This window comes from Brachyhypopomus gauderio, chromosome 9, assembly GCF_052324685.1.
Source record: "Brachyhypopomus gauderio isolate BG-103 chromosome 9, BGAUD_0.2, whole genome shotgun sequence".
In the NCBI taxonomy this organism is placed as follows: Eukaryota; Metazoa; Chordata; class Actinopteri; order Gymnotiformes; family Hypopomidae; genus Brachyhypopomus; species Brachyhypopomus gauderio.
The window spans coordinates 4,808,133-4,823,786 of NC_135219.1; the positions used below are offsets into that span (position 1 = coordinate 4,808,133).

Here is a 15,654-nt window from a genome sequence, read left to right on the forward strand (position 1 = left end):
ATCTGACAGAAAAGAGCATGAGAACGTGTGTATACATAAGAGTGTGTGAGGGAGAGATGGTGAGCTGCAGGGAGAGAGAGGGGAGGGATGAAGTGAGGGAGAGAGAGGGAGGGAGAGAGAGGGAGTGAGAAAGAGAAAGAAAGAGAGAAATGGAGAAGGAGCATGTATGTGTGCATTTGTGTGCGAGAGAGAGGGATGCAGGGAGAGAGGGAGAAAGGTGAAAAGTGACGAAAGAAGAAAGATGGGTGGAAAATGATAGAAAGAAAGAAAATATTGAAAGAAAAAGAAAAAGAAACAGGAAAGAGAAGGAAAAAAGAGAAGACTCAAAGCAGGGGAAGACAGGCTTCCTGGAGAGGTTATGAATTACAACAAGCCACCTATGAAAACATTCCCTTGCAGCTGTAGACTATCTGTGTGTGTGTGTGTGTGTGTGTGTGTGTGTGTGTGTGTGTGTGTGTGTGTGTTGGACATCTGTATATGTTTGCATGTGTGTATTTGTGTTTGCCAAGGATCCAAGAAGAAATAACTTTTTCTCTCCTAAGGTCTCATACAGGCCACAGCTTGAGTTTGAGGTCAAAGGTAAAAGGTCTACCCACACCCACACACACACACAGCAAAGACAGCCTTGATAAGCCCTCACCTCACCAGCCCAGGGTGTGCGCTACACCCGCCTGAACCCCTGACTTCTCCACAGAGCTCCTGGTAAAACACCCCACATCTCTTCTCTGCCTGATCAACTACTCTTCTGTGGGGCACAAAGAACCATTTGCTCTGTGCAGAGAAGCATCCAGCGTTGAAGAGTGTTGCCTGCCCACCATCGCTGCCTTCCCATGCACCAGAAGAGGAAGGCATTATTATTAAAAAGAAAAACCAATAAGAATATTCTGTTTTGCCGATGGAGTGAAACACCAGAGAGAGACGAGACTACGGTGAGCAACACAGTTCCACACTTCACCAAGATCACAAGCGAGAACAAATCCTGACTTGCTTTAACAAAACGCTACAGTGGTGGCTTCAGGAATCAAATGAAAAAAGAATCTGCTCTCTCTCCCTCTCTCTCTTTCTCTCTCCCTCTCAGAATTGCCTGTTCACTAAAATATTTTCTCCTCTAACATAAATGAGTTCAGACAGGCCTTCATGCTTTGTACAAACAACGTGATGTCCAGTGATCGCCAAAACATTCACAGCAATTTATCAAAGGCCGTTCTTAGCACCTGCTCTGCGCCATCGACCTGCACGCAGGCCCGTCTGCACCGGATTCGCTTCTGTTCTGGAATTAGATATTGATTTCTTCCTCTAAGCGTTCTGAGGACTTTCTCTCTTCTTTTCTTTAACAGTGGAGTTGAAGAAACAAAGCTCGATTGAGGAACACACAGAATGCCACAAACAATTTTTCTAAGATGCACCAAAGAATGAAACCTGGTCCCTAGATCCTTATAAAAATGGTTGAAAACACAATAACCACACAGTGCAACAGGCAACGTGGGGGAGTAAAATAACAAAACAGTTATGTTACAAATGTAAATAATTATGGCTACTCAGTTTTTAAGTTAAATTTAAGTGACATTCTAGAACCGCAAACAAACAAATGAGCAAAGAAAACCACGTTGGCTCAGACACCCATAAAGGTTCAGTTCCTTCTGTCCCTGTGCTTGTTGACTCCATGTAACACTCTATTCCAGTCATCACTCTCCTCCAGTAATCAGTGTACTCAAGTCATCACTCTACACCAGTAATCACTCTACTCTAGTAATCACTGTATTCCAATAACTCCACTCCAGTAATCACTCTACTACAGTCATCACCCACCTCGACTAATCACTCTATTAGTAATCACTGTATTACAGTCATCACTCTACTCTAGTAATCACTGTATTCCAGTAACTCCACTCCAGTAATCACTGTACTACAGTCATCACCCCCTCCACTAATCACTCTATTAGTAATCACTGTACTACAGTCATCACTCTACTACAGTCATCACTCCCCTCCACTAATCACTCTATTAGTAATCACTGTACTACAGTCATCACTCTACTCTAGTATCACTCCCCTCCACTAATCACTCTATTAGTAATCACTGTACTACAGTCATCACTCTACTACAGTCATCACTCCCCTCCACTAATCACTCTATTAGTAATCACTGTACTACAGTCATCACTCTACTACAGTCATCACTCCCCTCCACTAATCACTCTATTAGTAATCACTCTACTACAGTCATCCCTCCCCTCCACTAATCACTCTATTAGTAATCACTGTACTACAGTCATCACTCTACTCTAGTATCACTCCCCTCCACTAATCACTCTATTAGTAATCACTCTACTACAGTCATCACTCTACTACAGTCATCACTACCCTCCACTAATCACTCTATTAGTAATCACTCTACTACAGTCATCACTCCCCTCCACTAATCACTCTATTAGTAATCACTGTACTACAGTCATCACTCTACTAATCACTCTATTAGTAATCACTCTACTACAGTCATCACTCTACTACAGTCATCACTCCCCTCCACTAATCACTCTATTAGTAATCACTCTACTACAGTCATCACTCCCCTCCACTAATCACTCTATTAGTAATCACTGTACTAGTCATCACTCTACTACAGTCATCACTCCCCTCCACTAATCAATCTATTAGTAATCACTGTACTACAGTCATCACTCTACTACAGTCATCACTCCCCTCCACTAATCACTCTATTAGTAATCACTGTACTACAGTCATCACTCTACTCTAGTATCACTCCCCTCCAGTTATCATTTTACTAAACTAACCACTGTACTCAGTCTTCACTCTACTACAGTAATCACTATACTACAGTTATCACTCGAGTCATAATTCTAATACAATATTCACTTTACTCCAACATTATGTCACTAAATAATTATAACAAAGTCTGTGCTTACATACAATTAAACTAATGTAGTATACCTTTGAGATCTACATCACCCAATCACCACTTGGGGTGGTATACAAGTATAAACACCCTGGGTGAACTCACCTGGTTCCTGCTCACCCAAAAATGCAGAGATGAATATGTTTCTCAAATGTTTTCTTTCACTAGAGCTGGCTGAGGTGTGGACCTGTTATTCATGGCTAGAAGATTAGATCTTTCCAGTCATTCATCAGACTGAATTTCTTTTTCTACATTTAGACATTATTCTTTTTCTGGTAATGTTCAGATTTAATCTTCCATTCCTGCTTCAGATGCCTTCACACACACTCTGGGTAATGCAAAATAGTGAACATGTTTTGAGAGTTAATGAGGTTAATGTATTAAGGACAAGGCTTTTGTACACTGAAGGAATCTCACATGCGAATCACCCTCATGTGTGTGACTAACAAACACAGACACCTCAATATAGGCCGTAGGTGGCGGTAAGTCAAGGTTATAAAGAAATTTTAAAGACAAATTATGTCTCTAACACTTTATGGTTTATAAATGAATTTGAGTCAAGACCTCTTCATAAGAATTGCTTTGACTAATTGTAGTGGAACTGTATAAAACAGACAGTTTGCCAAGAGTCAACAATAAGGAACCCGCCACTAAAAGTCGCTCTGAAAGGCGCTGCGGTCTTTAGCTGCAGACAGAAGTGACCCAACTGACAAAACTCGATCTCAATATCAATATCACCAATAATCAGTGTATCGGCAATTACTTCCGACAAAGAAAACTGTAAATCACAGCACATAAGAAGATATGAAAATATTGTTATATATAATTGGTGGACACAGTTGATTACAACTATTTTTGTGCGTCTCGTTCTGTTTAATTTAAAATCAAAATAATGGATAACTTTTAGAAAGCTATTTCAGCAAAGATAATATGTGCAATAACAACGTGTCCGAGCGACGTAATGTGTTGGGAGGCAGTTTTTAAGAGCCTTTACACACAGACTAATTCAGTGCGCTGCGATGAAAACGGCAGTGAAACGATGACGGCAGCGAACGCGCTACTCACCTCTCTGCTGGGCTCGAGCGCATTGCCATAGCAACGCCAAGAGCACGAGGAAAGATGGTCTTTTCATTTTGGGAGCAGCGACTTCATTAGCGACTTCACTACTGCGCGAGTTGTGCAAGAATGTCAAATAGTGACTTTTAGAAAGTTCAAGACAGCGCTCTCGGGATCACTGGGCAAGGGGGCGTGGTAAAGTCGAGCGCTCCTCACCTCAATACTAGTAACTTTGTTTTTTTTTTTATATATATTTAAAAGACAAATTAATATTTTGCAAAGATTTCCCGTTGGATCCAACCTATGTGCGCAAGGCGCCGCTTCTGATTTTAGAGTTCTTTGACAATGTTCTGGCAAACCAACAAGCACAAATACAGATAGACGGAATATGATATTTATGCATGGACAAATTGCATGTACAGAACTTTTTATATTTATATTTTAGACTTAGGTTACATCTAGATATGTCATTCTGACATTAAATAAAAACCGCTATGTCTAGAAATCTAACAAATAAGATGACCTGAGATCAGTTAGCTCATGTAGCTGTATTAAAAATATTGTAAATATCAAAAACACCATCTGAGCCTCAGTTTGAATTCTTATTCTGAGCAGCGCAAGTCAAAAGACCATTGGGCTTTTAACCTGGAGAGAAAGTTCTGCAAAACTTTGAGATGAAAGTTTTCTCAACTTTGCTCCCTCTAGTGTTGGGCTAAGTCTGTGCGGAAGGATGAAGATTGACCCAGCTCTCAAAGACCACGAGAATCTTCGTTTCCACCAGACAGACTCCCAACCCAAGACCACAAACAAACGCTGCTGTTTATATGACAGCCCATCCATCTGTCTGTCGATCAGTGCTACTAACGAGCTCACTTGCAGTCCAATTAAAAAGTCACGGGAGGTGATTCAGAGGCCCGTGTAGTCTGAGGGCAATGAAGCTTCACCTGATTTTGGGGCTCTGATGTGTGTGATAGGCTCCACCTCTGGGTGTAGTGCAGAGCTCTGGGCAGGTGAGGATCAGGTGGAGTGTCTCAGAACGAGACGTCGCTCCTCCGTACTGCTGTGCCGCTGTGGAGGGCGTCGGCGGGCGGCTCTGAGCATGTGGCTGGGGGCAAGAGGTGCAGGGGCTCTGGGGAGGGTCCGTGCCCACGCCGGGCTCATCTGGAGGAGATGCTTCCATGCGGCCGAGGAAGAGGAGCAGCACATACTGGTGGAGAGGGACCATCTGAGCTTGACGTATAGGGAGGAAAGGGAGGAGACCAGGGACGACTCCTGCCACAGCCCGCAGGAGGGCGAGGAGCACCATCAACACACCAGCTACCAACGCACACAGCTTTGCATCACCACCTGGGAGGCAGGTTGGAATGTCACTAATGCCATACAGGTACACATACACATGCACGTGCACACACATACATGCATGCTCACACTCTATACACTCATGCATGCACAAACACACATACAGAATCTGTCATGTGTACTGACACTCTGTACACACAAGCTTACACACCCATATGCACTTACTGTTTAAAACAAAACGAACAGTTCCACTCACACCTTTTCTATAGTATCTGACACAGTGCCACTCCTGCTCTATAGTAACTAATAGTTTCACTTACCCCACACTAAAGTAACTAACACAGTTCCACTTACCCTACCTTACCCTGTACACTTACACAATGTAACTAATTTAGTTCCACTCACACCTGCTCTATAGTAATTAATACAGTTCCACTCACACCTGCAGCTAAGACTTTAGCAAATGCATGCTTAATAGAATATTATACCACATTATTTTATATCTTTATATGAATATTTTTTTCCCCCACACGTTACCTCAGTGTGCGTGAGATCTAAATCACATCTAAAGATCAGCCATTGCTAATTGCAGTGGACATTTGTTGCATTATGGGGTGTGTGAACAGAGCACAGAATTCTTTGCATCTGGTTTAACGTGATAAGTAGAGCACAATTAAAGTAGAGCACATTTGTTTAGAATGATAAGTGTGTGCGACACTGTGTGTTTGTCTACATTTGTGTGAGCCTAAACCTCCTTTGTTTACAATGGTGATAATTCAGTGTTTGTCATGGACTGTTTTGTCACTGTTGTTGTCATGGGCTCTGCAGTTATGTGATTGACACTTGTGTTTTTGCAGCTTGTGTTGCATTGTGTTGAGGTTTGTTGTTTTGTTTTGATGCCCCGTGTTGCTGTGATATGTTGTGTTATGCTGTGTTAGCTATATTGTGTTGTTTTGTTTTGTACTGTGCTGGGCTGTGTTGTGTTGTGCTAGGCTGTCCTTTGTTTTGTTTTGTTGCACTGTGTTATGTTGTGCTGTTTTGAGCTGTGTTGTGTTGTATTGTGTTATCCTGTTGTGTTGTGCTGTGTCATGTTGTATTGCTGTTGTTCTGTACTGTCCTGCATTTGTGTAGTGCTGTGTTGTGTTGCGCTGTGCTGTTCTCTGTTGTTTTGTATCGTGACATGCTGTGTTGTGCTGTGCTATATTGTGTTGTACTGTGCTGTGCAGTGTTTTATCATTTTGTGCTGTGCGCTTTTGTGTATTGTTGTATCATATGTTGTGTTGTCGTGTCCTGGTTCATTTTGCAGTGTTGTATCATTTTGTGCTGCGCTATTATGTTGTAATGAGTTGTGTTTTGTTGTGTTGTGTTGTCGTAATTAGTGCTCAGGTCCTTATCTCCTGATAATAATTCTGCAAATGCTTAAATTCTCTTTCACTGTTCACACATCATGTACAATTATGATCTTGATTTTACAATAATCTCGTGCCTCTTGATGTTCACACACACATCTATTTAGAAATTTGATCTTGATTTTACATCTCGTGCTGTATCTCTCGCTGTTCGCACACACATCTCTGAAATATGATCTCGATTTTACAAAAAAAGCTCAACTCAACAACCTCTCGACACTGCTCACCAAAAGAACCCAACCTCTGTCTACACCCAGCACGCCGATCCGTCTGTTTCTTTCTTTCTTTGTTGGTATGCCACTGGTACATCTCCTTTGCTATTCATGCAGGCCACAGGCATCTGGCTGCTGTTTCAGTCAGAGAGATTGAATGCCATCTTACTGCTAACGTCGCTTTATTAGACTGTGGGGAAATCAAAACCAGGCTGTGTGTAGCAGTAGTGCTCAAGGGTTCTTTATACACACTGGAGCACGACAACCACTTACTAGCAGTCACAGAGCAAATACTAAACCACTGACACACACTCAGCATGGGGAGTCATGTAAAATATAAACCTGCATATATATATAATGTTGTTCCTATCTGCTGGATGCTGGAGCCACTCTGAGTTTGGGAGACACTCAGACACCTGGTGCTCTGATTACCATGGGAATCCCTGTTGCCTTCACCCTCCACATCTTCTCCAGTTGTTCTCTCAGCTCTATTTCTCAAGCATTTCATCTCCCTTCTTCCCGATGTTGGTTTCTCTACACCCATCACTGTCTATCCCTTCGGCCCTCCTCTCCTGTTTGGCGATCTCTACTATGTCCAGTTGGTTAGCCATTACCATTTTGTCTGTTTGTAACAGGAAGTCCCACAGGATCTTAGCTCATTCTCCACCACCTTTTTGTGTGTATCCTACTTTGACCTCTGTACATTTCAGCCCATGCTCAGCACAGATGTTTCTGTGTTTTATGCTTGGTGCTCCACCTGGTTGCATCTTGTATCTTGCTGTCACATAATGTATCGTCTCAGGGGGCATCTTTGCACAGCCGGCGTCTGAGGTCCTGCCTGGATGTGATAATGCTTGTTCCTGTGCTGCCATCATTATTGCCTCTGTGTTGTCTTTCAATCCAGCGTTTTTCAGCCATTGGTAGCATTTTCTCCATGTCCTTCCACTACGTGCCAGTGGTACATGCTGTGCAGGAGTTTGTCTTCTCATCATTCTTCCTGTTCCTCGTCATTCCCATCCGTGTCAGGTTTCTGCTGTCTGAGGTTCTCACTAAGCACCATCTTCCTGGAATACTTCTGGGTCTTGGATGTTTGATCCTGGATAGTGGGCTCTGATGCTCACTAATGCTTGGCTTCCTTTCTTTCATTTAATGTATAGACTCAGAGAATAAAACCCTCTAGTCTAACTCTTTTCCCTCTCTTTCCAGTCACCCAGCCCAAATAATATCCCATGTTGTTGCTGTGCAATACACTTATGTTACATGTATGTTAACTCTACATCTACAAACATCTCTGTTTATGTTAATTTATGTACATTCTTCATTTTAACTTTAGTTTTTATCTCTTAATTGTAGTTTGTTTCTTCTACCTTTTTCTTTTGTATACAAGAACACTTGCACTACTTTATTCACTTGTCTTGCTGCTGTAACAATGTAAATTTCTTCTTGTGGGATAATTAAAGGCTATCTTATCTTATCTTACCGTATTTTGCTGTATATCTGTGTGCAGTGAGAACAGGCCATTACCTTGGTAAATCCCAAACTTGATGGTACCTTGTGCTTTTGGTTTAAAGGTCACATCTAAGGTCACCTTTCATAGCTACATCTGTCAAAGTCAAAGTCAAATTTATTTATATAGCATTTTTTACAACACATGTTGCCCCAAAGCAGCTTTACAAGTGCATGGGTCCAGATCCATAATGATTTAACCAAGGGGCAACAGTGGCAAGGAAAAACTCCCTAGTCGGGGTTTAGGAAAAAACCTTGGGAGGACCAAGACTCAAAAGAGAACCCATCTTCCATTGGGTGGCCCAGCCAGTAGAAGTCCATATTTATAGTTCTATTTCTAGGCTTAGCAGTTGCAGTCCCTCCGATGTGGATGTTGAGCCTCAGGTAGCAGTCGGCATCGGTTCGTCCGCTGGTGGCACTGGCACATCCATCCACAGCCTTAGCACATCCACTGGCAACCCATTGAGATATTGCTTTCCACCCAAATCATTATCACAACTAGAGTGAATGCATGACATAGCTTGATGACAGCATCAACATCTCAGATTACCAGAAGACTCAATGACTGGGGGCCCCTGAGCTCCACACCTTCACATGTAGAATATTAACTGAAGGCTTGATTAAATAAGTGGCATCTGTCACGATTAACCCCTCCATGAAAGAGTGAAAGGGTTGGCTCCTGTGGATCACGCTATAAAAGGATGCGTGGGAAGAAGACAGGGGGCGCTCTCTCTCTCTCTCATCTGGTTGTCCCTCTCGTGGTCTCATTGTTTTGCTTTTCAGTGCAATTTGTAGGCTCATCTTTTTCTGTCTTTGATGCTTTGGTTGCGTTTTGCATGTTGTTGTCAATGTATGTATTTGCGACTCTGTGACTAAGCCAACAGATATGGGAATGGTATGGAGATGATGCCTATTTCTGTTCTCTCTCTCCATTTTTTTACTCCTTTTATCTTCTGCTTTTGTACCAGGGAGTCAGGGCAGGTTAATGTGTTTTAGTTGTTTTATTTTATGCCAAGTCAAGGCAGATAATTTATTTCCTCTTCATTATTTTTGGGGCTATATGAAGCTCCCAAAGTTAACTCCCCATTAACTCTTAGAAAATAACCTCTACCTATTCCCTCATATCGAGCCATGTCTTTCCTAGACCAGCTTCCTAGACCAGGCCGTAACAGAAGTGGGGGGCTTGTCCGTTGCTTTCTTTCCTTTTCTTTGGCTGCCAGTTTTGTTGATATTGTATGGTGGCGTGTTGGTTGTTGTTTTGTTGCTCGCTATGGCTATTGGTTTTGATTTGGTGCAGTTCACTGGTCTCCGCTCGCTGGAACGGTTCATGAGATGAAGGAAGACCTGCTGCTGATAGCTGATTTTCTGATGTATGAGTGCCTCAAACCATGACTAAATAGGCCATTAGGAAACTAGTACAACAACAAATCCTCCCAGAGGCTGATAGTTCGGAGGGTGATCAACCCGCTTTAATGGCCATGGTGGATGCTAAGGTTGAGGAAAAGGGTGTGGCTAAGATAGATCCTGTTGGGCCTATAATGGACCCAATGTTGGCTTTGCGCATGAAATTGGAGCTAGAGCTTAGTAGATAGAGGGCGCATGCTCTGGAGTTGGAACCACATCAAAATGTACGGGAGCTAGAGTTGGAACTGAGACACTCTCGTTCTCACCACACTGACTCTTGTCCGGTGCCTGCCTACCCCTTGCTTTTCTACAGCCTCTGTTTTGTATGTAGCCTTGTCTGTTTTCCTAGCCTGGTTTGTTATCCTAGCTGTCGTGCAGTCTGCTGTGTTTTCGTTATGATTCTTCATGTTTGTCTTTTTTTAATTGGACATGCTACACAAATATGTAATGGACACAAGTTCGGACTGGGACACATGACTCCTCTACTTCCTGTTTGCTTAGTGCCTCAGCAATCAACTGGATTCTCCCCCTTTGAGCTCCTGTATGGATGCCAAGTAAGAGGTCCACCTGATGTACTAAAGGAGACATGGGAGGAAGAAGATCCAACGAGTTGAGAGACAAACTAAAGGAGCTTACAGACAAGGTGTATGAAAACATGACCAATGCACAGCACAAGCAGAAACTGTGGTACAATAAAGCCTCGAGAGCTCGAGAACTGATGGTAAATGGTAAGGTTCTTGTCTACCCAATGGTCTCTTGACAAAATGGCAATGCCCATGTGTGATACAGAAGTGAATCAGACCACATATTAATTATTACTACCAGACTGAAGGAACAGCAGCAAGCATTTCACCTTAACATGCTGAGGCTATGGCAGGAACCGGAAGCTCACACAACAGAAGACCTCTGGATTCAAGCAGTTGAAGAGGTGTAAGAAACTGGAGAGCAGTACATTTCTGTATCATGAGAAAATACCAGAATACCAGAACTGGCATTAGCTCACCTCACACTAGAAGAACAGGAAAACACCATCATCCTAACAGAACTATACAAGGACCAACCAAGGTGCACAAACATCATACATCACAATGACCATCTGGCAAAGAAGAAACCCATGCAGCATGGCACGGTTGGTTCCCGAACTCAAGATGGAGATGAGGACGATGTTGGAAACAGGGGTATTTGAACCTTCCAAAACTTGGTGTACGTGGTGTAGCTCAATTGTGTAAGAAAGAAGGAAGGGAGGATTACGCTTCTGTGGTGACTTATCCAAGCTCAACGCTGTCTCAGTATTTGATCCATACCCAATGACAAGGGCAGACGAGCTCATCGAGAGGCTGGGAAAAGCCACATGTTCGACCACATTAGACATGTGTAAGGGTTATTGGCAGGTGCAATGGGCCTCAACTGCTACGAAACTGACTTTTTTACTTTCATTTTACTGCGATGATCTCCGACATCAACCTGGATGGAGCCACATCAGCAACGTTCCAGCACCTGATGGACGAGATGTTGAAACCAGAAGTATTGGGAGGAGGCATGATACATCCACAAGCTGATTAAATAGAGGCAACCAAAATCTGGGTGAGGTCCTTTTTAGGACCTAGATGGATGGTATAGGCGGTTAATTCCCGAAGTTTGTAGGCCGGACTGCCGGGTATGACGGGGAAGGATATGGCTGCCCTACAAGATATGAGGCAGTGCCTCTGCTCTGATCCGGTACTGAGCATCCCTGACTCCGAACAACCATTTGCTGTTCATACGGATACATCAGGGACAAGACTCGATGCAGTGTTACTGCTGGGCAAAGGTGACGAGCGGAAACCTGTGTTGTACAACAGCTAGAGATAAGATGTTCAACCACTGAGAAGGAGGTATTAGTGGTCAAGTGGCCCCTCGGCTCACTCAAATACTACTTGGTGGGAGTGGAATTCACCCTGGAAACAGACCACAGAGCCCTACAGTGGATGGCACATATGAAGAATAGCAATGCCAGGATTGCTAGGTGGTACCTGTACGTACAGCAACCATTCAGGTTCCCGATCCATTACACAAAGGGCACCCACAACATAACGGCAAGATCCAGACGAAGAGATCCCGGGATGAGGGGTGCTGCCGTAGTGTACCCACTCTCTTCTAGTACCAGATCATTCCAAGGTGCATCAGAGATGATTATCCTGCAGGAAAAGAGAGTTAGATAATGATGTGACTGTAACCTTATGTGACATGAACAACAACTGTCTTGTGTACATTTTATTGATTTATGTCAAAGGGTTACTGCTACCTATCCCTGAGATGGTAATAGGGGAGGGGCTAAGTATATCATCCTCTTTTTCTTTTAAATGTTCACCTGATGGGATTGCCACGGTCTACTTTTAGCACCTGTAAATAAAAGCACTTTTTTAACACTAGAAAATTCTCAGAGACGTTCTTGCAGCCCTTGTGGAAAGCCAACTGCCCTCTGTGCATGCGTGTCATCCACTGCTAAATAACATGCGTCCTTCTCCCACGTTTTTTCCAGTATTGTTCAATCTCCAGCTTTGATGAGTTTGTTCTCAAGTGGCTGGATAGCACAGTGGGTTACACCACTGACTTTGGGCATTTGAATCCCATCAGGTCTTATGTTCAGAAAGAGATTCTCCTTGTAGGAAATTCTAACGAGGGCATCTCCAGTGTGGACCCTTAGGTACTTAAGGCTACCTCACTAACAATGACAGACACGAGAAACAAGAGAAAGAGAATCAAGAGCCACACAGACTTGAACCCAAGTCAAAAAGGTCTGTGTTAGATACTAGAGGACCAGAGCAATCTGATGAAAAGTGGGATACTGGAACAAATATAAGACACTTGTGGCTGACATCACTTTAGTTAACATTACTGTGGTCACTGTAAATGTCTGTTACTGTAGACTGATCCCATTGCTGTGTGTGTGTGTGTGTTTCCAGGGTGTGTTTGTGCTGGGTCTGCCCTATGCCCTGTTACAGAGTGGCTTCCTGGGACTGCTCTTGCTGGTGCTGTCAGCGTGCGTGTGCAGCTACACTGGTAAGATTCTCGTCTCCTGCCTGTACGAGGAGGATGAGCTGGGCCGGGTCCAACGTGTCCGGCACACCTATGAGGAGATCGCCAACACCTGCTGCCCACGCCTCTGCCCTGGTCTCGTCAGCGCCGCCCAGGTGGTGGAGCTCACCATGACCTGCGTCCTCTACCTGGTTGTCAGCAGCAACCTGATGAGCCACAGCTTGCCCTTCCTGCCCCTGACGCCAGCCGTCTGCTCTGCCCTGACCTTTCTGACCCTGGTGCCCTGCCTGCTGATCCGTGACCTCAGGGTCGTGGCCCGTCTCAGCCTTCTCTGCTCTCTTGCTCAGTTCCTCATCACCTTCATTGTGATTGGCTACTGCCTAAGCCAATCACCGCACTGGGCCTATGGCAGGTTGAGGCTGGTAGTGGACTTTGACCAGTTCCTAGTGGCGGTGGGGGTGATCATCTTCAGCTACACATCCCAGATTCTCTTGCCCACTCTGGAGGGCTGCATGGCGGAGAGGAAGGACTTTGGTGCCATGATGGACTGTACACACATGCTGGCTGGCATGCTGAAGACCGCCTTCTCACTCCTGGCCCTCCTCACTTGGGGCAGCAACACCAAAGAGGTAAATACGCCAGTATCAAGACATCGGTGTAAAGATACCAGTGTAAAGCTACCAGCATAAAGAAATCAGTGTAAAAATGGCATTGTAAACATGCCACTATCTAGACATCAGTGTAAAAAAGTCCTTTGTCAAGTCAAAAGTCCTTTGTAAAAAAGTCAAGATGCCAGTGCCAAGACACCAGTCTAAAGATGCCAGTGTACATAAATCAGTGTAATGATTTTAAGGTTGCAGGGATAGCAATATCCTTGGAGTAAAGGTTGCATAATAAGTGCCATTATAAAGATGACAACGATGCCACTTTTACCACTCAGTGACATGATTATCACAAAACTTGGCAGTATGATGCAGTGTGGATGAATCTCTCGCCATTGTGGGTGAGGACAGATCTATGAGTCAGTGTGCCTGATTCTTCCTGTGGTGGCTTTAGAGTAGACTGTTGGGAATGGGAGTGATATGGCACTGAAGCCAAAGGTGTCTGAATGCGTAAAGTTTTACAAGTTAGTCTCTCCTCTCTCATTCTTTATTTCTTAGATATCTTCATTTTCCATGTTATCTCTTATTCTGTTACATCTTTCCTACTGTCCTCTCTCTCTCCCCCCCCCCCTTTAATCTCTTTTGTTTTGTCTCTTTTCTTTCCCCGTCTAAGGTGGTGAGTGATAATCTCCCTGCATCTCTACGGGTGATGGTCAACCTGTGTCTGCTGGCGAAGGCCTTGCTCTCCTACCCTCTGCCCTTCTACACTGCCACACAGTTGCTCCACGCAGGTGTAATGCAGTCGGGCTTCGCCCAGGGTGAGCCGGGCGTGGCTGGGGGCGTGTCAGAGTGGCGTAAGCTCCCCCTCCGTGGCGCCCTCTTCTGTCTCACTTTCGTCATGGCACTGTGTGTGCCCCACTTCTCCCTGCTGATGGGGCTGACGGGCAGCATCACCGGGGCAACCATGACCCTTCTGCTGCCCACCCTCTTCCACCTCCAGCTGAAGTGGGCGTGGCTTGGCTGGGGTGGGAGGATCCTGGATGTGGTCATCCTGGCCCTGGGCATCTTGTGCACCGTGGCCGGGCTCATCTGCACTATCAGGGGTGTGCTGGAGGCCATTGGGAACAGATAGATAGTGACTAGGGATGTGCTGTTTGAAAAAACTTTGGCATTTCTTTTCCATGTTGTAATTCTTTTGAAAATTCTCTGATGTTTAAATAAATTTATTGCTGTTGTACTTAATATCGATAACAACATTAACAACGGCTTCACGTTTGAACCTGCTGTTCATCACCACTGTAGAACTCATTCACATCATAAATATATGAAATCATAAATACATAAACAATCATAAAGTTGATCACAAACATAAATATATGAAAAAATGCCCGCTGTGTGTTCTTATATGTATTTTAAGTATAGTATAGTATTGAGAATTTTAAAGTGGTGCTGCATGTCTTTTAGTGTTGCATGTATTTTAAGGGGTTTTGCATGACTTTTAAGTGTAGTTGTGCATGTATTTTCAGTGTAGTGTTATGTGTTCCAGTGAGAGACTGGAGTGTGTTGTATTTCAGTGGGAGTGAATGAGCAGAGACTACAGGCAGTGAGTGGTCACTGGTTCTTTTCGTTGGGAGTGTAATTGTGGTCATTTTTTAACCCAACTGGCCATTTTATCAATGTCTGAGTGCGTGTGTTTTTCTTCAACTCTTTCTTTTTTTGCGATGCGTTCTGATCCCCCTAACAGACAGTGTCTTTAGCCACAGTGATGTAACGCAGTAGCAGCTTTTAGCAGACACGCTGATGACCTGTCCCTCTCACTCCCTCTCTCCTTCTTTCCCTCCTTCTGACATCCCTCTCCCTCCCTTTCTCTCACCTTCTCACTCCTCTACTTTTTCCTCTCACTCTTTCTGTTTGCTATTCCCTTTCCTTTTTTCAGCCATTTTCTTCCTCCTTCTTCCTCCTCTCCTCATTTCACTTCTCCCTTTCTCTTTCTCTCTGAGTTGAAGTGATGTGGGTGTGAGCGTGTGTTGGGGGCACAGTTAACATCTGGAGCTCCCTCTCCCTCTCTCCCTCTCTCTCTCTCTCTCTCTCTCTCTCTCTCTCTCTCTCTCTCTCTCACACACACACACACACACACACACAGTCAGCAAGTGTATTCAGGAACCCAACCTAAAGCAGAAGCAGTAATGTGTCAGCTCTTCAGTGCCACAGTGGCCAAGCAGTTGGTTCTT

The 15,654-nt window shown here is 44.1% G+C and overlaps 2 protein-coding genes across 2 annotated transcripts in view; one reads left to right on the top strand and one right to left on the bottom strand.

The window, feature by feature from the left end:
* The window catches only part of lama2 (laminin, alpha 2), a 170,019-nt gene extending 165,882 nt beyond the window's left edge, over window positions 1-4,137 (bottom strand). Inside the window, 1 exon segment of the mRNA XM_077016596.1 lies at window positions 3,983-4,137. Coding sequence (XP_076872711.1) covers window positions 3,983-4,049 — 67 coding nt within the window. The 5' untranslated portion in view covers window positions 4,050-4,137.
* Window positions 3,972-15,450, top strand: LOC143522765 (vesicular inhibitory amino acid transporter). The gene is made up of 3 exons (XM_077016598.1): window positions 3,972-5,357; window positions 12,749-13,450; window positions 14,097-15,450. The coding sequence occupies exons 1-3, from the start codon at window positions 4,935-4,937 to the stop codon at window positions 14,553-14,555; spliced, it is 1,584 nt and encodes a 527-aa protein (XP_076872713.1). The 5' UTR covers window positions 3,972-4,934; the 3' UTR covers window positions 14,556-15,450.
* The last annotated feature ends 204 nt before the right edge of the window (window positions 15,451-15,654 follow it).